Below are 22332 nucleotides of genomic sequence, written 5' to 3'. Positions count from 1 at the left end.
TTTTTCAGCCTAAACATGTATGCTAGCAACTCATTTAATTGTCATTTATTTATTTTTTAACATTTCTGCTAGAAAGAGAGAATATTTGGTTTGTTGAGGTTAGGCAGAGAGGATGGTTATATAACCCATTACTCTTTAAGTATCTATGTATCTATCTGTCTATCTATCTATCATCTCTCTTTCTATCTATGAAGTTCTTATTCTTCTTTGAACTAGTGATAACATCTTACTGGTTTCCTCATTGATTATTGAATTAAATAAAATCCTTAACATGTATTCATTTTACATCTGTATCAGAGTCATGATTATATATCCCTTAAAAATGATCTTTTAAAAACTGCAACTAAGAACACATTTTCTATACTGATAAAAAGGAGAGGAAATTAAAAAAAAAAACCTACACCCACTAAAAAATGGTCAGGTCCATGTTTTTTCTCCAAGTATCAAAAAATATGTTGCCCTGCATTCCTGACTTACTCCGAGTTAAAAGACAAGGTCATAGCTATTACCAGGAAAGCTGTAACAACTTTTTTGTTGGTTTGCTTTTAAATTCAGTATTCATGTATGAATTATGTCATATTATAATCTGTAGATGTCTAGTAAATTTAAGATGTACAGTTCAAATCTCTTAATATAAACGTGAAACCATAAGCAACCAGGGAGCATGCAGACACCGTTTATTGAACAATGGAGTGCACATCTAGTTGGTGATTCTGTAGTTTGCGTGGATTTCTGGTTTCACGTCACAGACGATGCTTAAAAGCTGGTTGATCACACTTTCCATGGACTTGTTGTAGCTTCCATTCAGTTCTTTTATCTTCTCTAGTGTTTGCACTTCTATTTCTTCTGAGATATTACTCTGAGAGCCCATTATCTGCCAAAATAAAACAGACAATTCACTACATTATACATCATATTAAAATTTAGTTGTTTTGTAAGAGTAGCATTGACATATATACACTACTGAATGTAAAATAGATAGCTAGTGGGAAGCAGCAGCATAGCACAGGGAGATCAGCTCAGTGCTTTGTGACCACCTAGAGGTGTGGGATAGGGAGGGTGGGAGGGAGGCTCTAGAGGGAGAGGATATGGGGGCAGGTGTATGCATATGGCTGATTCACTTTGGCGTACAACAGAAACTAACACAGTATTGTGAAGCAATTATAGTCCAATAAAGATCTATTAAAAAATTTAATTGTTTTATAAGTTAAATTCATTTTGGCTTGTTTGTCATTTACATTACGCATTATTTTTCCAGAATTTTTTCAGAGAATGGGTAAGATCACCAGTGTTATGAGTGGGATGGATACACTTTTCTAAAAGAATATTATCTGCAAAAAAATGTCAAACCTGAATCACTATGCTGTACACCTCAAACTATATTGTAAATCAACTATTTAAAACGAAGCTGGCTACAACAGGTGACGTCTACTTCTAAATTGACATTCATACAATACAAATTGAATGCAAGTTCACAGTCATTATACCATGCTCAGAAATTTTTTCATGTATTGATATTTATAATAGTTTCCATTGAGTTCCTGTATCTTACCTATTGCTTACTTTCTGTATTAAAAGTCTGGAAAATAAAGTTGAAAGACATCATTAAACCCATTTTGCTGGTCTTTAAAGAGCAAATACCTGGTTTGTCAATTTTTAAAATACATTATCTGAACTCATTAAAGCTTTTTTTTTTTTTTAGAAAGATACAGCCACAGTATGCTCAATAAGATACTTTCACATGCACAGGTGTATTTTGTTTAGGTATTAGATATAATCTTGAAAATTTTGGTATAAATTGGGATATACAGACATTTGGTCCCTAATTTTTATGGCTCGAGTTACAATTTTTTGATGGTGTGAAAGTGATACAAATTCAGTAGAAACTGTACTTTGAATTTTGATCTTCTCCCGGGCTAGTGATATTCTATACGATACTCTCTTGTGTTGCTGAGCAGTGGAGGCCACAGCTCCCAGTAGGCCCAGCGATCGCAAGGATCAACAACCCTTATACTCACAGCCATTCTGTACCCAAACAACCATTTGGTTTTTCACTTTTGGTACAGTATTCAATCAATTACATGAGTTATTCAACACTTTATTACAAGATCAGCTGTGTTAGATGACTTTGCCTAACTGTAGGCTAGTGACAGTGTTCCAATCACGTTTAAGGCAGGCTGGGCTAAGCTATGATATGGGTAGATTAGGTGTATTCAATACATTTTCAACCTCAATAGTTTCAACCTACCATGGGTTTATCAGGAGGTAACCCCACCATAAGCTGAGGAAGATCTGTACTTGTCCATCTAGTTCCATTGTAATTTTAGACTCTGTTTAACTTACCTTTCTGATTGGTCTTTCATGGGCAGTGATTCCCAGTATTTCCCAGTACCTCCTCTATCTCTTAGCCTCTCTGTCAAGTAATGATATGACTGAAATATAATTTTACCAGGGGAGTTACCAATTTAAAGGGATTCTGCAGAGAAACCCTTTGTAAGGTTATCCTTTGCTAAAGCAAACAGACAACTCCGAATTTTATCTCCGTTGTAAACTCAACCTTTCTTGAACAGGACATTGCGAAGGCAACACAGCTGGTTTTTGTTTGTTTTTCTCTTCCATGAGTGTTTATGGAAAGTATGCATTTAATTTAGTCCAAGAGACCTCACTAATAATTGATTTTTTACTTCAAGGTAAAGAAGGCTATTCTAAATTCTAGAATCCACATGATCTTTCTGGGTCCCAAAGTTGAAATCAAATGCAATTGAGGCAATCAGGTTCAAGTTCTTTTCTGTTTATAGTCCAGGCAATTGGGGCTTCCTAGTTCAAAGAAAGTCATTTTGGGGTTATATAGCTTCTAAGACAGCAAATAACTTTTATAAAATAACATTTTGATATGTGAGTATACAAGAAGCACTGACATGTGGACGAAATTTCCCTTGCTATGAAGATATTGAAAAATAGAAGAGAACTACTTATCAAAATAGTTCTACCAAAATAAAATTTTTCCTCTAAATCCAATATTAGATTTTTTTTTGAGTTTGATAGAGTTTACCAAACTCAAAAAAAATTATTGTTTCTAAATTCAATGTCTTAAGTGGTGAAATATTTAAAAGACACACAGTTATGAAACTATTACCTACTTTTCTTTGAAGTAGTGTTAAAAATAGTTATTATTAGGCTAAGTTACTGCAACTGTCCTGAAGGACTTTGGAAAAGTTCATCTCAACCTTAGGCTCTTTTTTTTTTATTGGAGTGTATTGCTTTACAATGTTGTGTTAGTTTCCACTGTACAACAAAATGAATCAGCTATATGTATACATATATCCCCTCCCTCTTAAACCTCCCTCCCACCACCCCCTTCCCACCCATCTAGGTCACCACAGAGCCCTGAGCTGAGCTCCCTGTGCTATACAGCAGCTTCCCACTACCTATTTATTTTACACATGGTAGTGTATATATGTCAATGCTACTCTCTCAACCTTAGGCTCTTTATTTTTTAAATGGGGATAACATCACCCATTTGATGGGATCGTTTTAAAAATTCAGCCAGATTCATGAGTGCAAAGTGGTGCTGTCCAACAGAAATGTGATAGCCCCAAAGTGAGCCATGTAAGTAATTTTTAATTTTCTAGAGTTGTATTTAAAAAATTGGTAAAAATAACTTTGGGGTTATCACAAAAATATTAAAAATAATATTTTTATTTAACCCAATATAATCATACTATTAGTATAGTATAGTATATAATCATACTATTATTTTAATATACAGTGTAATATTATTGCTTTATTGTCTGTCATACTAAGTCTTTGTAATCTGGTATGTATTTTACATTTATAGAATGTCTTAATTTGGACTAGCTACATTTCAAATGCTTGGTAGCTACATGAGAATTACCATCATTTTTGACAGTGCAGGTCTAGGGTGGCAGATGACAGCCACTAGTATTAGTTATATTCTTAAGGTGCTTTGTTAAGGCAACATGATAATTTTCTGAAGATATTTATTATGAAGACGGTGTTTAGCACAGAAGCTTAGCACTGAGCAAGTAATCAGTAAATGTTAGTAATGATTATTATGATTTCTCACTGTGTTGCTTGTACTTTAAAATTTGTATAATCCATCTTAAACTTTCAGAAACATTGGAATACCCTTGTCAATAACCCATACTCCTATGTCTCATCTTGCATAATTATATGACATTATTTCTGAGTTTATTTGACCTGCAATAATTTGAGTTTCTGCACTGTTTCCTAGATGGTACGATACCATGACTCACCATACACCGCTTTAAATGGTCTTCCTTGGGAAGAATTGCATTTGTAATTGAAGACAGTGCTGCTTTAAACCATGTAGGAGTTTAAATTAATGAATGTAAGCTCCACAAAGGGAGGGATAAGTGTCATGTCGTCCACTGATGAGTTATAACTGCCTCAAACATTGCCAGGCACATAGTAGATGCTCAATACATATTTGTTGAACAGAATAGAATGAGCAGATCACCAGGTGTTACGGAGAACTTATTACCTGTTCTACTGCTCTTCTTGGCCAAAGCCTGCTGCTTGAATATTTGGGACACTGTATAAATTAGAATTTGATAATTAAGTGACAAGTAATGGTACATTTGGTTGAAGGGTACAATTTAAAGACTTCTCTATGTGTATTTTCAAACCTTCAGTGTTGAGACTGATGTGTATAGCTTTACAGCTTAATGACCGATGGTGTTGGTGAAATCTTTCAGCGTTCAATAAGTTTCTTTTTAAGTTGTTTACATGTTCCAGTTTAAGGGCAATCAGAGGTTCAGGTCCCACACACAGTTTTGCGATCTCAATTTGTGGTTGCTTCAAGGAAACAAAAATGTTTTCATGATATGAATTTAGGAAGAAAGATTAAGACAAAAATCTTCAATATGCCCAGGACAACCATTTTCAGGTCTTTGGTTTAGATGAATGGTGCGTCTAGCTTTTACTTGCATTAACAGTAGATTTAATTTTTCCACTATAGTAGTCCATATTTCTTTTTATCTCCTTCGGTAGAAGATGTTATTTTGTAGGACTTTTCCAGAGTTCTACAGGATGGTTGCAGTAACTCCATCACTATAGTTTTGTCTTTTTGAGAATATCATATAAATGGAATCATACAGTATATACTTCATATCCAATATAAATGGAATCAAACAGTATAAATGATGGCTATCTCTCACTCAGCATAGCATCTTTTTTAGAGTCACCCAAGCTGTTGCATATATTTTTAGTTTGGTCTTTTTCATTGCTGAGTGGTATGAAATTCTAGCAAGGGATAAAGTGAAACAAGGAATAACTAAATAAGCAAGGGATCAGTAAATCTTTGTTATAAAAATATTCGTTGATATACAGCCCACATTGGGATACTCACTTCTATTGACAAGTCAGGGGAGTTGGGAAAACCCAGACATTAACAAGAGCTAAAAAGCAACCAAAAAAGTAGCATCAAGGAGCAACACCCACAGCAGGCAGAAAACTGGTTTCTTGGGTCTCCACCCAGACCTCCCACATGCCCTGGTTTAACGATGACGAGCTCTAACTGGAATAGTGCTGTGTCTGACATATGGAGGTCATGCCAGGAAAGAAGATCTGGGCTCATGGTTGACAATATGCTTGAGGTAGCAGAGGCCTAAACATGCTGACCTTTTTATGTAAGCTTTTGATCAACTAGCTGTAAGATTGGCTTAGATCTCTAATCATGAGAGTAATGAGGAATTTTAATTATTCTCCGATGTAGAGAACAAATATCCTGAACCAGATTTACATTTTAGGAGATTCTTCTGGAGAAATAATATTTCAAGAGATTAAACCCAGCCACTTTCTAAAATGATGGTCAGTTTTGTAATTACTTAAAAATGCATATTAGAACTATCCAACACAGGATCAAAAGAGCTGATTGGTGTGAAGAATGATTATTTTTTCAGGTCCTAATATGGCATGGTTATGACAGAACTCAATAGGAAATATAAAGGCATGGAAGAGATGTTTAGTTATTCATTCTTACTGGATACTTATTGAATACTTACTGTGGAGCAGACTCCATACCAATGTCAAGGAAAGCAACAGAGAACAAAACAAAGAACCTGCATTTTGGTGCTTATAGTCCAGAAGGAAAGATAAACAGTAAGCAAAATATGTAAATATATAACATACCCAGTAGTGATAAATGCTATGACTACAATGGGTATTTACTTTCTTTTTTTATGAGAGACACAATTTTAGATAAGGTGATCAGGAAGAAGAGCTACCAACTAAACAGATATCAAGGAGAGATGAATGTGTGTAAAAGAAGAAGATCCTTGGAATGGATAGAGCATAGGCAAAGGTCATGTGGCAGCAGCCTGTTTAGTTCTTCTGGGGAAAAACAGGGAGACATATGGCGAGAACAAAACAAATAGGGACAAAAGTAGTAAAAAATGTTAGAAATGACCCAAGTAGATATTGTTGTCTATTGCTGAAAAGTCTTCTGGTATTTCCTTATGATTTCCTTTTCAATTAGCTGGCTTCATTCCATAAATCTTTCATGAAAATATAAAGCAATGCTGTTTCCTACCCTAACATTTAAAAACTATCTGCAGTTCAGAGTAAAAGGTAAGTGCATGACATTTTCAGAGCTGACAGTTTAGCGAGATAGCCAAGGGCCAATCATAGAGGGCATATATGCATGTGTGGACTTGGGACTTTATGATTCCTTTTTCCAAATATTGATAAGAAGAATTTATTTTTGCTGAGTGGTCCACTTTGTTCTAGAAATGGCTTTTTATTTTAAGGAACAGCCCATTGGAAAAGTTTTTCCTACTGTGTAATCCAATTTACCTGATCCCACATGAGCTCCTCACCCACTGCCACTAAAATCAAAGCTGTAAACAGAAAGATTTACAAACTGCTTGTAGTTCATCTTGCAATGTCAGGCTTCTGCACAGAACTTTATTTGTATTTTTGCTGAGGCAAAAAGAAAATATATAAACTTTAGTTATGGCACATGGAATTTAAGCCATATTGCAATCAGCTCTGCAAAATTCATGCGCTTATATATTTTTTTACTGTGAACTGCAGATATTTTTTAAGTGCTAGTGTAGGAAAAAGCATTTCTTTATATTTTCCTAAAAGATCTGTTGAATGAAGCCAGCCAGTTGAAAAGGAAATCATAAGGAAATAGCAGAAGACTTTTCAGCAATAGACAACAACGTCTGCTTGGGTCATTCCTAAATCTTGAATCCACCAAAGGAAATGTGGCCTAACAAGTTCATTGTAGAACATTGTACAACACTTTTTATTGATTCTATTAGTAAACGTTAACAGACAACAGCAACAAAAATGTTCTCTGATGTTTCTTTCTTTCTAAAATGTGTTAGTCAATAACCTGTTGTAGTTGTGGCTCGTGGGCTCTAGAGTGCAGGCTCAGTAGTTGTGGCGCACGGGCTTAGCTGCTCTGCAGCATGTGGGATCTTCCCAGAGCAGGGCTCCAACTGGTGTCCCCTGCATTGGCAGGCCACAACTACTGAAGCCTGTGAGCCTAGAGCCCAAATTCCGCAACAAGAGAAGCCACCGCAATGTGAAGCCTGTGCCCCGCAGTGAAGACTAGCCCCCGCTCTCTGCAACTAGAGAAAGCCCACGTGCAGCAACGAAGACCCAACGCAGCCAAAAGTAAATGAATAAATAAATAAATAAATAAAATAATCTGTTGTAGGAATAATACTTTAACCAATTCCATCCACTTGTATATTTGAGAATACAATTTTTAATCTACAATGTGTTAGACAATAACTATAGATCGACACTTTCTATGACAAATCAAAAAGCCTTGGAAGTGAAAATGTAAAGTCAGTAATTCTGTAATGCTTAAGATTTCGCTTGATATTCAGCCTTGGCTGAACTATATTCGCTCCATCCAGTGTATTTTTCTCTCCTGGTAGTGTGCATGACACCTTATGAGGATTAACATCTTATCATTATTAATGAATATACATACCTTATAGTCTATGCTGCAAAAAATCAGTGCTGACTTTCTTCCTTACCTTAGCGTGTTTCTGTCGAAATTCCTGATCTCTCTGCATTCTGTACTGGTCAATTTCTGCCATTGCTTCCTCCTTGGCTTGCCGCAAACGCTTGGCTTTTCCTGAAAATTAACAGTGGCATAGAAGGAGTACTATTTCTTTTCAACCCATCTGGGATTTACAACTTGATTTTTAAAAATAGGGGTGAGGTCTTACATTATTTTTTGATGCTTTTTTTTTCTAGAATGACATCCTGCATTAAAAAATGATAGATATTGAAAAATTCCTGTTTTTTTCAATTGGATTCTTTAGAACACGGAAATGACAACATTCTTTCACACCTCCATGTTTCAATAAAATATCTGCCCATTTACTCACAGCAGTACCAGCCAGAGAACAGATTTTAGCTGTCACTGAGTCAAAAAGACATTATTTGGTCAGATTTTCTGTCCTGATTTGCTGCCAGGAATCCTTCAGTCCATACCAACTGGATTCTATTGAATACTGGCAGATCTCCAAATGCAGGAACATACAGCTCAGACTCTATCAAACCAACTAACAATTTTTTAAAGCATTTTATTGGGTTTTCTCCTTGCCATTTGTTGACTCTAGAAAGTCTGATTAAGCCCCAGAGCACATCAAAGTAGATACTTTTTGTAGTAGCTTTCTCTGAGGGGGACTTGGAAGTGATTGTAAAACCAACTGTTTTTAATGGTTAGGAGATTTAGTTAAGTAGCTCTGTTTTCTTTTATTAAGAGCAAAGGTGTAAGCCTTAAGCCAACAGACAGCAATGCAGATGGAAGTTTCAAACACAAAGCTGTGGAGACCATTAGGTAAGCACATGACTTTTTTTCACAACCAGAGTAAGTTTGGGGGGTTATAGAGTAATAGTCATCGCTGCTAGGCACTCACCACCCACCACCTTCAGATACTAATGCTTTGTGATCATTAAAACTTTAAAGAAATTCTCAACTGTATTAAAATTAATTTGACTCAGAATCTATCGCCTTTTTATTTTAGTTAAATGACTTTATTCTTTTGCCCATTTAACATAGTTTCTTCTCTCTGATAAGGTCTCAAGCTTTTGTTTTTAATAGTTGTCAAGGGTTTGTTATATGGTGTAGACTTTGAACTAAATAAGTGTATTTTCAGACATAGAAAACAAACTTATGGTTACCAAAGGGAAAAGGGGAGAAGAGGGGAAAATTAGGAGTTTGAGATTAACATATACACAGTACTATATATAAATGTAAATTAGATAAAATAGATAACCAACAAGGACTATATAGCACGGGAAACTATATTTGAATATTTTGTAATAACCTGTAAGGGAAAATAATCTGAAAAAGAATATATATATATATTATATATACACAGATATATATATATACACACAGATATATATATATGCACAGATAACAGAATCACTTTGCTGTACACCTGAAACTAACACAACGTTGTAAATCAACTATACTTCAATAAAAATAAAAATAATGAATAAATAAATAAATAAATAAATGTGTTCTCATTAAGTAGCATTAAAAAAATCTTAAACTTTTATCTATGTGTCAATCTAGATACAGGCTTTTACATGGTTTCGTCTTTCTGTACCTTCGTTGTATCTGAGTGTAGATGGTGTCTAAACTTCTCTCCCTGCTGCTATGAGTTGCTTTGCTAGTCACTGTATATAGATGGGATAAAGAGAGTCGCTGAGTTATAAATTGAGATGTGTCTCTTTGAATATGTATTACTCTTGAATGGGACTGAGCTGACCTCATTCAGAACAGAATCTGTCTACATTGTCTGTAAAATCCAAGGTCTCATATAAATTAATGGTCTTCTGATGCTTGAGGCTTAATGGAACATTCACAGCAATGCTTACCTTTTTCCTACTTAATTAACGCTCCTTACCATTTTGCATATACAGATTTCTTTATTCTCTATAGTTCTAACCATTCTGTGGCAACCAAACACATGCTATCCTCAGAACAATTAGATATGTTGGCAAGGAAAGCTGTTGCTGGATCCCCAGCCCACTTTCTTATCACGGCTCATCATTCACATTAGGACAAAAATATATTTAAGATGCATTAACATTTTCTTAGTTATAATGGGTTCTAGGATACATAACGATGGGCTGTAGGATATGATTTTATCCAATCAACAACATAAAACATCTTGACTTTCCCCCTTAATTGCAAATTATGTAAAATATACTGGTTTCAAAGTCACGACTCTAGCACACAAAAATAATAATAGAAAGAAGAAAATCTCCATGTGCCCTGCCGCCTGGAAGAATCCAGTGTTCCACTTAAGAGGCTGCATATTAGCTCCATCACACAGTGACAAGCTCAGAGTGTGTCTGATCCCCTCCTCATGGCACCAGTCACCTGCTGGTTTTCATTCAGTTAAAGAGGAGAGCCACAGGGAAGTCGTTGCTGGCACAGCAATTTTGTGGAAGGACTGGGCAGCTGCCGCCTGTGAGAGCTTGCATATGTTCCACCTGATTTCATCCAGGGCAAGAAATTAGAGCCTCACGCTGGCTGTCTCGCTGGAGGTGAAGCAAAATGCATGCATCAAATCCACTTGTATTAACCTCTAGCTGGCTTCTCTGCCTGTGCGGGAGATTTCCAAATTTTAAAATTACACCTCTTTCGGAAAGACAAATACCATCTGATACTGCCTATATGTGGAATCTAGAAAAAAATGATGCAAATGAACTTATTTACAAAACAGAAACACAGCCTTAGAGAATGAACTTATGGTTACCAGGGGCAACGTGTCTGGGTGTGGAGGGATAGATTGGGAGTTTGGGATTGGCATGTACACACTGCTATATTTTAAATAGATAACCAACAAGGGCCTACTGTATAGCACAGGGAACTCTGCTCAATACTCTGTAACAACCTAAATGGGAAAAGAATTTGAAAAAGAGTGTGGATGCTTTATGGGTATAACTGAATCACTTTGCTGTACACCTGTAACTAACACATCACTGTTAATCAACTATGCTCCAATATAAAATAAAAATTAAAAAAAATAACAGCATAAAAAAATTACACCTCTTTCTTCTTAAGCATTAAAAACATGGCTGCTGTGAACCAAAAGAGGTTCATTTTCTTATTTCTCAATACTTTCTCTATCAAACACAAGGGCGACCCTATGGGACAGTCCAGATTTTAAATACAACAGTCAAATTTTTGTTGCAAATTTCCTCCAAGATCACACAGGCTTATTAGGCTGAATATTCTAATTTTCGTTTTAGAGAATGTGGTGATCTCACACGTCACGATTTTAAATACTGCTAAAGCAGGTGCTTCAGGGTGGTGCAGGAAAGGATGGTTTTCATTTATTCATCCATTATTCATTCAATATTTATTGAACACGTACTACTTATTTTGCACAGGGCTAGAACCAGAAAAATATATGATATGGTCCTTGCCTCTAGCTGAGGTACATATGGTGTATTTTTGTTTTTTTGGCTGCGGTGAGAGGCATGCAGGATCTTAGTTCCCTAACCAATCAGGGATCCAACCCACACCCCTTGCATTGGCAGCACAGAGTCTTAACCATTGGACAGCTAGGGAAGTTCCAATATGGTGTATTTTGGAAACATGTACATGCTGCTTCAACATCCAAGAGGAAAATTAGAAAATGCATAAAATTGTGAAGGATACACAAAATCAACTGTGAAAGCAGTGAAACAGAAATCTTGGTTCTATTTGTTTTGTGACAGTTAAAAATGACATTTATGGACACTTCTACTATGAAAATCTAGAGCCTGTGCTTCCCCTTCATCCCAAGAGTCATGTTGCATCTTCTTGTAACAGAGGAAGTGAAAAATGCAAACAGACCCACACATGTAGGGTAAGGGACTCAGAAAAGCCTGCTAGGGGAGGTCAGGGAAAACTTCTGAGGAGGAAACGTTAAGCTGAATAGACTTATTAGCCAGGACAGAAATGGGAATGAATTGTCTACTTTTGAGATTAGAAAAAATACAATACAATCTTTTCTGAGATATTTTTGGGAAAACTGGACTACGATGGAATTCCTTTATTTTTTAAAATTTATTTTATTGAAGTATAATTGATTTACAATGTTGTGTTAATTTATGCTGTAGAGCAAAATGATTCAGTTATACATATAGATACATTACTTTTTTCATATTCTTTTTCATTATGGTTTATCACAGGATACTGAATACAGTTCCCTGTGCTATACCGTAGGACCTCGTGGTTTATCCATCCTCTATATGATAGTTTGCATCTGCTAATCCCAAACTTCAAATCCATCTTTTCCCCAGCCCTCCTCCCCCTTGGCAACCACAAGTCTGTTCTCCATCTCTGAAGTCACTCATTTTTAGACATTTGGTTTGTTATGCAGAAATGTCTTACATTCAACAAGACATTATTGGGATCTATTCCATAGGATGTTTTGTGGGAGGAAAAGTAGGAGAGAACGATGTTTGGATTGATTTTTAGGTGATTTGTGGGAAAAGGATTAAGAAATTGGGCAGGTTATACTTGAACTCTATATGGGGACAGAGGGCAAGGTTCACAGCTGCATCCTGCCTGGCTTCTTGGCTAGAAGAGGCCAAGGGACTGTCCCAAGACGTTGATGGGTCCTTGAGACACTCTGTTGGTTGTACAGCTAAACTTGTTCTGGAACTTGTTCTGGTAGGAAGACAAGATGACATTGATCATTTCAGAAGGAAATCAGAATGATAGAGTAGGCACTGATAGAATAAGATGTTAGAAGCTTTGTAACTTAAGCCAGTTATTTAGAGTTTCTGAACCTGAGTATTCTCATCTATAAAACAGATTTAAGAATCTACTGCAAAGAGTCATTGGAAGGATTTTTAAGATTGTATATGAAGTGATTGTAAGAATACGCAACAATTTCTAATCATTGTTAGGAAAACAGATTCCAATTCCCGGGACCTTTTGCTAAGAAGGAAGGCAGCGAGTAAAGCATGAGCTGGAGGAAAGGTCCCTAGGATGTCACCAAAAAAGAAGCCTCTGTAGGCTTCCCTGAGGACACCTACGTGGGGATATCCAGAGGGTGGCTGGACAGACATCTTTGGAATTCAGGAGAAAGGTCTAAAATGGAGACAGAGGTTTGCTTGTTAGTCATCTGAGTTTGTGCGTGTACTAGTCCTAGCAGCGGGTTTGCACTGAAATCAACGCCAGGGGACGGGGTGGTGGTGGGGTGTATGGAATGAGAAGAAAAGAGGGCTAAGGTCTCAACCTAGGGATCGTCAACACTGGGGGATGAGGAAAGGAAGAGGAGCCTCAGGAGGATCTGAGAGTAGTCGTCGGAGAAGTAGGGGAAACCAAGAGAGAGGACAGAACAGTGCAAGGAGGAGGTGACCAACACACATTCCATGGAGTGCAAATAAGAGACATTTAACCAACCAATACTGCTGTCTATCTACTATGTCCCCCACTCTTCTAGGTCTGTTGATACAGCAGTGAAAACCACACACAGACAAAACTTCTGCTCTCGTGGAGCTCTGAATGTAAGAGGGGGAAGAAGAGATAGGAAGCAGGCAGTAAGGATATGATACGGCAGGGATACTGAGCGTTGTGCAGGGTAATCAAGGTGCCTAAGGGACAGAGACGGCAGTGGGTGCATCCACCTGGCTGGGTCACAGGTCAAAGAGAGCAGAATGGATGAATGTTAGGAAATGATATCCGAGAGGCAGCTGTGGGACCAGGTCACAGAGACCTCATGGGGTTGATAAGGACTGGGATCCCTGAGGTGCTAAAGCCATGAAGGGTTTGTAGCCACAATGTGGCATTATACTACTTCTGATTTAAAAGGATTTCTTGGGACTTCCCTGGTGGTCCAGTGGTTAAGACTCTAAACTTCCAATGCAGGAGGCACAGGTTCGATCTCCGGTCAGGTAACTAAGATCTCACATGCTGCGCATAGTGACGAGAAAAGAAAAAAGAAAAAAAAAAAAATACAGGAAAGGATTTCTTTGGCTAGTGTGGTGAAAATAGATTGTAAGGGCTAGGGAGAAGCAGGAAGATCGATTTGAAATCTATTGCAATAGGTCAGACAAATGTTAATGATGATTAGAAATAGTAAAGAAGCAGTGGAATTGACAAGAAGTTCTATATAATTTGAAGACAGAGTTGATGGATAAACAGGAGAGATAGATGAGTCAATGCTGGCTCCATCATTTAATTTTGGGGCAGAGTCAAGAGAGCAGTTTAACTGAGATGCCCATTAAACATCTAGTGGTGATGGGGAGAAGGCTGATGTTTATATAAATTTGGAGATCAGGGAAGTAAGTCGGGCTGGAAATATTAAGTTTGGGAATCATCAACGTGGAGCCAGGATTTAAAGCCATGGAATTAGATGTAATCACTTAGGAAATATCTGTGGATACAGAAGAGAGCAAGTCCCACCTGGGGCCCCAACCGTAGAGATTAGGAAGATGACAGAAAGCCAAGCATGAGAGCAGGGCTGCATAGTCCAGTGAGGGAAGAGTTTCAGAGATGAAAGAGGAATTCAGTTGGGACTGAGATAGTTAATTAATTGGATTTAGCAACTTTGCTGGTCTTGACAAGGGGGGCTTTGGCGGAGTTGGAGGGACAAACATCTGATTAGAGTGGGATCAGGAGAAAATGGAGTTGAAAAGAATGTAGACACGGGCAATACAGGCAACTTCTTTGAGACGTTTTCACTAACAAAAACAGACTAAGAAGGTAAGGACTCAGGACAGCCAAGTGAATCTGACAATTAGAGGATTGTGTCCTTCAAAACATGTTTACATCCGGTATCTGCGAATGTGACCTTACTTGGAAAGAAGGTCTTCGCAGATGTAATCAAGTTAAAGTGAGGTCATTCTGGATTGAGATGGGCCCTACATCTGATGACTGGTGTCCTTCTAAGGAGAGGCAGATCTGGAGACAGAAGCATAGGGGCACAGAGCAGACACACAGGGAACAATGAAGGTCATGTGATTACAGAGGCAGAGATTAGAAGGATGCCAAGGAAAGCCAAGGATTGCCGGCAATCAGCAGAAGTTAGGAGAGAGGCACGGGGCAGATTCTCCCTGAGGGTCTCCAGGAGGAAGTGACCCCGCCAGCACCTTGTGTCTGGACTTCTGGACGCCAGAACTGGAGGTTAATACATTTCTGATGTAAGCCACCCTGTGTGTGGTGATTGGTTACAGCGTCCTTCTAAGGAGAGGCAGATCTGGAGACAGAAGCATAGGGGCACAGAGCAGACACGCAGGGAAGAATGAAGGTCATGTGATTACAGAGGCAGAGATTAGAAGGATGCCAAGGAAAGCCAAGGATTGCCGGCAATCAGCAGAAGTTAGGAGAGAGGCACGGGACAGATTCTCCCTGAGGGTCTCCAGGAGGAAGTGACCCCGCCAGGACCTTGTGTCTGGACTTCTGGACGCCAGAACTGGCGGTTAATACATTTCTGATGTAAGCCACCCTGTGTGTGGTGATTGGTTACAGTAGCCCTAGGAAGATAATATAGTGGCTTAGAGAATCAGAGAAAAAATGTTAGTTGAGCTTTGGAAACCAAGTCAGATACTTGAGTGTGATACAAAGAGTAGGTATACAAATGAAAAAAAAAATAGGCATAAACAGAGCAGAGGTCACCTTGATTTCGTATAAACACAAAGTGTGCTTGGAGATTTCTATCTGTTGCTAATAACATTTTTATTCTGCTCTACCACGTAGAAGAAAAAAGAAAAAAGCTTTCTTGGCTTTGGGGGGTTGTTAATATTATGATATAACCAACCTGGTTTGAAGAATGCTTTTATTTGGCTCACCTACTACAAACATTGGAAAAAGTGAAGTCGCCAAGGAAACAAAGAAGCTCCTCTCTTTTGGTGCCTACCCTCATCTCTCCTTTCATTACTCTACCTCCTTGTAATTACTTTGCTTTTTATTTTACTTGTTCTTTCCTTCTTAAAAAAAAAAAATATATATATATATATATATATATATATCTCATAAGTAGTTTCGTGTAGATCCTGGATTGAATATAACCAAATGTTATTAAGAGATGAAAATGTTGTGTGGTTATTATTTTAACATGACCCACTCAAAGAAATGAAAGTCCAATATACCTGCAAATACCCCATTAGTCTGTGGACTATAAAGAAAAAGGAAGAATTTACAAGCCTACAAAACATACAAAACAGGGCTATGAATTTTTACTGTAACAATTTTTATTTTATTAGTTCAGTAGAAGTCGTATCTTCATGAATCAGAACACACACTTGCATAGTGAAAATTGATGAAATCAAGGTGCTTGTTTAAATAAACTTGGAATATCTGTATATTGGGAAACAAATAAACAATTAAAAATGTTGATTTATAAAAATATTGTTGGTAGGCCTCCTAGAGATCCAAACAAATCTGCATTATTGTATTCACTGATGTGTTATCTAAGTAAGAAGTAGAAATATTTAAATTATTTATTTTGCACTAAAGTATATTTCAATGGGGACTTCATCAAAGATGCTGAGGAGGTCAGGGGAACTCAGTTGAACTCAGAATCCTTGTTATTAAGTAGCAGAAGAATACTCATAGTTAATTCTCGTGCAGCCCCTTCTGGGTACCAACAGGTGTTTTAAGTTCTTTATAAGCATTTGCTCAGTTGATTATGACATCAACTCCATGAGGTAAATACTGTTCCTTCAATTTGAGGCTAAGGAGGCCAAAGCACCAGGATCCTAAGAGACTACCTGCCCAGTGCCACCCAGCCAGTTGGAGGCTCAGCCCACACTGTCTGGTTGCAACCCCTGCGGGTGTGTCCCTTTCCAAGATTGCAGTGGTATAAATGAAATAAATACTGCTCTCATGAAAGGTCATAACTTAAAGTAAAAAATCATATTCCAAAGAAACACAAGTCCTTATTCCTCCTGTTGATAATGGTACCTTGAATTTCTATTCTAATTCTGATCAAAGATGCAGTTCAATTCCCCAAACCTGGGCTCCAGGATAGGTCCCAGTTCTGTTGCAAAAATGTATTTAGCTTGTCTTCGGCCAACACACCCACTTTGATGCTTTGATTGATGAACAACTTTTAGGCAAAAGGTGTTAACTTCAAGTAAGATTATTTAAAATAGTGTCAACCTACAGTGATTCCATCTGAATTCAACCAAACAGTGTCTCAAATAAAAATTTAGGTGAGGGTCTTAACGAATAAATACAATGGAATCCATAATCGGTGAACAGAGGCAAATATCTGAGTTCTTCAAATAAAAATTTAGGTAAGGATCTTAACTAATAAATACAATGGAATCCATAATTGGTGAATAGAGGCAAATATCTAGAAGCAGACCCAGTCTCCCCCATTATAAGAAAAATTGACCCAGAAGTTGCAGCAGTTGTAAAAAAGAATGAAATTAGACTGTGTATTCTATTCTTCTATTTCATTCTTCTATTGTTATTACTTATAGTAATATACAATATATATAGTATAAGTTAAAAACAACAATAACTATTTAGTTTGTACTCTACTGCCTTAGGCATCATTTTCTGATCCTTAAAATAATCTGGCCATATATGTATTAAATATTTATATAAAATATAATATTTATATTTAATATTATAAACATAATATATAATATAAATATTATATATATTTTATTCTTATATATTTTTATATTTTAAAAAATATAAAAGATATTCATATATTTTAGAAAAGAAGAAATTGAAACTCAGAGATGCTCAATAACTTCTACAAAGAAACATAAGAAAAAGGCAATGTTTTTTCTATTTTGTTGCCTCACTTTTTAAGTCTGTTCCCTCACCCCCAACCGCACTCCCCCTCCTGCAAAACAAAACAAAAAACAAACTTATCTGTCTCAGCAGCTGGTAAGTGGGGACCTGTGATCCTTATACACGGGGCTTCCAACCCCTAACCTGTACCCCTTTAGGCAAAACCTGTATTTTTTTTAACAGTTATTTATACCATCTACTGGATTATGTAACAGCTTCACCGGGATCTGAGGCAGCCTCCTTAATGGAATAAATCAATATTTTTGCAACATAATATTAAACATTTCCACCTTATTAATCTTACATTTTTCTAAAAGGATTAACATGTAAATTGCTGTTTTTTCTCTCTCTCTCCCTCCCTCTCTTTCTCCCTTTTAAAATGAATATTCCCAAGTCTCTTTCTAGCAGAGACTCTATGTGTAAGTTTCTGAGGGACTTTCAAATAAACGGATTTAAGAAAGAGATGGTGATTCTAGACCTTCTACGATGGTGTTCACCATTGTGATCTGCTGGTTCTCATTCTGAATCTTGATTCTGCCTTCGTTATGTCAGATTTTCAAATAAATCTCTTTATGGAAAAAAATAAAGTGAAACATATGGGTTTATAAAAATGATGGCTATCTGTACCTTTCATGTCATTTACATATTTACGTCACTGGGGAATTCTTTAAGGAAAGGTCTAGGTCTACTCATCAGCATATGTATTAGAGTGGCTTGGAAATGGTGGGTGCCCGATAAGTACTTATTGAATTAAATAAATGAATGAAATAAAACGTAGTGAAATATGAGAGAAGCTACAAAATACCAGGTAGCAAAGGTATTATTTTATTTTGCCTTAGCATGCTTAAGAAGTGAGTATGATGCCCAGTTATACCTGGGCAAGAAAACAGCTTCTATCCAGTGAAAATGGTTCTCAAAGCTCTTTGAGGCAGAGGAGAGACATTCTCTGTAAAATTGAGTGCAGAGGTTATTGGCTGAAATAACATTTGGAAACATATTTTCCAAAATGTTTTTAAGGTCCGGGTATTTACTATTACTGATTGATATTTGTTTGAATATTTAAGAACAAAGACGAAGAAAAAGAAAAGTACACAAGTACTTTAAGTGACCGGCAAACAAAATGAACATTTTGTATACGAATAATACAGTATAGATTTTCTAGTACTGACTTCTGAGGAAAGATTTGCCCAAGGACAGCATACGTACTTGAGGAAAGGAAAGAAGTTTGACTTTTATCTTTATTATGAAATTTGAGCTTAGATTGTTCTGACTGGTTCTCACTTTCAAACAACTTGTATGATTCACAGTACTTCTCTAATGACGTTGAAAAAGGAGAGGTAGTTGGTAAAAATCATTTGGATTCTATAATAATATTGATTCTTTTTTTTCATTTTTTTGGTTTCTCATTTGTTGTTTACTTATTTTTTTATTGAAGTATAGTTGATTTACAATGCTGTGTTAATTTCTGCTGTATAAGCAACGTGATTCAGTTATATATATATATATATATATATACACACACACAATCTTTTTTAAAATATTCTTTTCCATTATGGTTTATTATAAGATACTGAATATAGTTCTCTGTGCTGTATAGTAGGACCTTGCTCTTTATTGATAACATCGATTCTGTATGTGCTTTATCATTGTTTCATTTCTTCCATAATGGAAAACAAAGGTAACATAATGATCACATCTTAAAATAAGTTGGTCTTCTGTTCTGGGTATTTTAAATGTGGTAAAGAAATCTGAATAAAAAATAAGGGAGTTTTCTACACTGTTTCAGCTGGCAGGTCCTTGACTGCTTTGTTTCCTGTACAAGTATGCTGCATTCATACCATTTTGCCATCCTTGGCATGGTTTCTTGTAGAAAAAGAAATGGAGAAGAAAGTAAAGTTTTCTTTCTCATTATCTTTCACCGTCCTGTTCTCTTCTAGTTCCTCCACATGGGGTCTTTTTCTTTTTTGTTTTTGGTACCCACCTTGCTGAATGTTCAGGAAATCAATTTATCTTAAGAAAGGAAAATGATTTTGCCTGCGGTAGAAAACCCCAGGGGACAGAGCAGTGCCTCAGCCCGACTTCCTCTCTCGCATTGTAATATCCTGTGCCTGCATTTCATGCAATACACTGAAACTAGCTTCTGCCAGTATCACCCGATTCCTATCACTCCATGCATCCAACGACTTACATAAGCAATCATTTTAAGACATGATCCCTATCTCGCAGGGCTTTGAATCTAATTGCAGAGACAGGGCATGTGATTAGGGAGAAGGTAAATGACATACCTTCCTATAGATTAAGTCATCATGTGATATGAAATGGGACAGTGGGAAAAACAGAGGTCTTGGCCCAGGGAACCTGAATTTGGGTTGCAGATCTGTGATCTTAGTTTATTCATTATAAAAATCATGTACATTTTGTACCATGCAGTTGTTAAGATCGTGGCTGGGTAACAGACCCCATCCAAATCCAGTCTCTACCATTTACCCTCTGTGCGACCTTGGGAAAGGGGCATAATTTCTCTAAGCATCACTTTCCCCTTTTTGCAAAACAGATTTGTGTGAGGGGTAAATAAGATAAGTTTTGAGCATGGTGCTTGGATGATATTTTCTATTTTTAAAAAATATTATGGCAAATTATGGACTCTCAGTTTCTACATAGGTGAAATGGAAATAATAGTAATACCTAATTCGTATGGTTGTTGTGAGTATCAAGGAGAACAGGAAGTGGGTTGAGGTTTATTGAGAACATCTTACCTGTTAAGTCAGTAGATGCAGGGCTAAATAACAAGAGTATTAGAAAATGAGAATAAAATGGAAATATTTTTAAAGATTAGAAATTAAAAGCTATCCAGAGAGGGAGGAGACTGAGCCATTAACTGTTATGATCACAATTTTATAGAAACAGAAACCGATGATTACAGAGGTTAAGTCACTTGCTTAAGTTCACTCCCTAGTAAGTAGATTCAATCTGGAAGTTGTCTCTCTCTTTTTTTTTTTTCCTGGCCACACTGCACGGCTTGTGGGATCTTAGTTCCCCAACCAGGGATTGAACCCAGCCCTGGCAGTGAAAGCACCAAGTCCTAACTACTGGACAGCCAGGGAATTCCCAGTGGTCTATCTCTGAACCATGTCACAATATTGAGACACTGAGGCCAGGCAATGTGAAGGAGCTTGCAGAGGCAAAGCTTAAGCCTGTGTCTCCATAACTTCAATGTCCATTATCATTTCACTTAGCAGGTGGCCTGTCCAAAAGATCTGAGCTGGCAAAATCCATCCCCACTATAGTGATGGGGGACAGACAACTGGGTAGTTTCTATGAACTGGCCAAGGTCTCCCAGGGAATGTGGTGGAGCCAGGATTTAACCAGTCTGCCTGCCCCTGAGATCCGTGCTCACCCTCCTGCACCCCCCTCAACCCTTTTTGTGACAAAACCCTCACAAATCAGACAGAATGGAGACTTACTCTTCTTAGCCTCCTCGAGCTTGTCCTTGGCCCTTTTCTCTGCCTGGAGGAGCTGGTGGATCCCTTGAGACTGGCTGGTCATGGCGGAGGCTCCAAGTCAGGCGGCTTCTGTGACTCTGGGAAGTGATGGATCTATTTATCCTTAGAGAAATCACCACATAGCTCAAATTGTTGTGTCAACAGTGAGTTCTAAGCACAGCTGTTAGTTCCAAAATGGCCTGAGTGAGTAGGATAGCTGGGCTCCAAGGAGAGCCCAAGGGTGGAATCCTGAAAAACAAGTTAAGTCAAGGAAGTTGAGAACTTATTTCTGCCAACTTTAGCTCTTTTCTATGAAAGGGGTGTTGCATCTACTTACAAAGAGTGAGTAAGAGGTCTTTAGGGAGATCAGCGTCCCTATCCTTCCTAGGAATACTGACTTATTTACTGAATTTTTCTTTCAAGTTACAAGATCTTTCTTTGTTCTTTGTCCTGGTGGCTCGAGTTTTAGGTCTTTATTTGTTTCTAGTAATTCAATTATCTCCTCAGGACAAATTTATTACCATTTTGGGAGGAAAGGGGATTTCCTGGGTTTATGATAGACATCTATTCTGTTCTCTCCCTAGGCCTCAGGTGATAGGAAAGAAAAGGATTCTTTGGGGCTTTGTGTTGTTCTGTAGCCATGCTGTTTGCTAGAGTTCGATCTTAGTACAGTCACTAAATCAGCATTAAGGGAAATATTACTGACGCTTTTGAGTTTAAATTAAAATCATCTAAACATGCATTTTATGTTAATTGCCTTGTGCTTGCATTGGGTGTTGTCCTAAGACAGTCCAATAAAATCCATCATATTTGATTTGATTCAATCCACTAGTGATTGGACAGATCGGAACGTTCATCACAGTAGAGGATCATAAAATATCATTCACACATATCTAAGAGTTTTATTTGAAATGAAAAGTTAATCTTTTGACATATGGCCAAGGCTTTATAATCAGCAGAGTAGAGTGTCATGTACTGTTGCTTTCATAAACTACACCTCTGTTGCCTCATCTGTAAATACCAGGTGCAATTTCTTTCAATAGATGAATGAATTTAAAGATAAGTAGAATA

The 22332-nt window shown here is 37.2% G+C and overlaps 1 protein-coding gene across 1 annotated transcript; it reads right to left on the bottom strand.

The window, feature by feature from the left end:
* Positions 1–700: 700 nt before the first annotated feature.
* Positions 701–21325, bottom strand: ATP6V1G3 (ATPase H+ transporting V1 subunit G3). The gene is made up of 3 exons (XM_007126447.1): positions 21244–21325; positions 8040–8140; positions 701–874 (listed from the first exon to the last, which is right to left on the bottom strand). The coding sequence occupies exons 1-3, from the start codon at positions 21323–21325 to the stop codon at positions 701–703; spliced, it is 357 nt and encodes a 118-aa protein (XP_007126509.1).
* Positions 21326–22332: the final 1007 nt, after the last annotated feature.

This window comes from Physeter macrocephalus, chromosome 4 (genome assembly GCF_002837175.3).
Source record: "Physeter macrocephalus isolate SW-GA chromosome 4, ASM283717v5, whole genome shotgun sequence".
Classification (NCBI taxonomy): domain Eukaryota; kingdom Metazoa; phylum Chordata; class Mammalia; order Artiodactyla; family Physeteridae; genus Physeter; species Physeter macrocephalus.
Note: the sequence above shows the minus strand (reverse complement) of the source record. Positions and strands in the feature narration are given on the sequence as shown.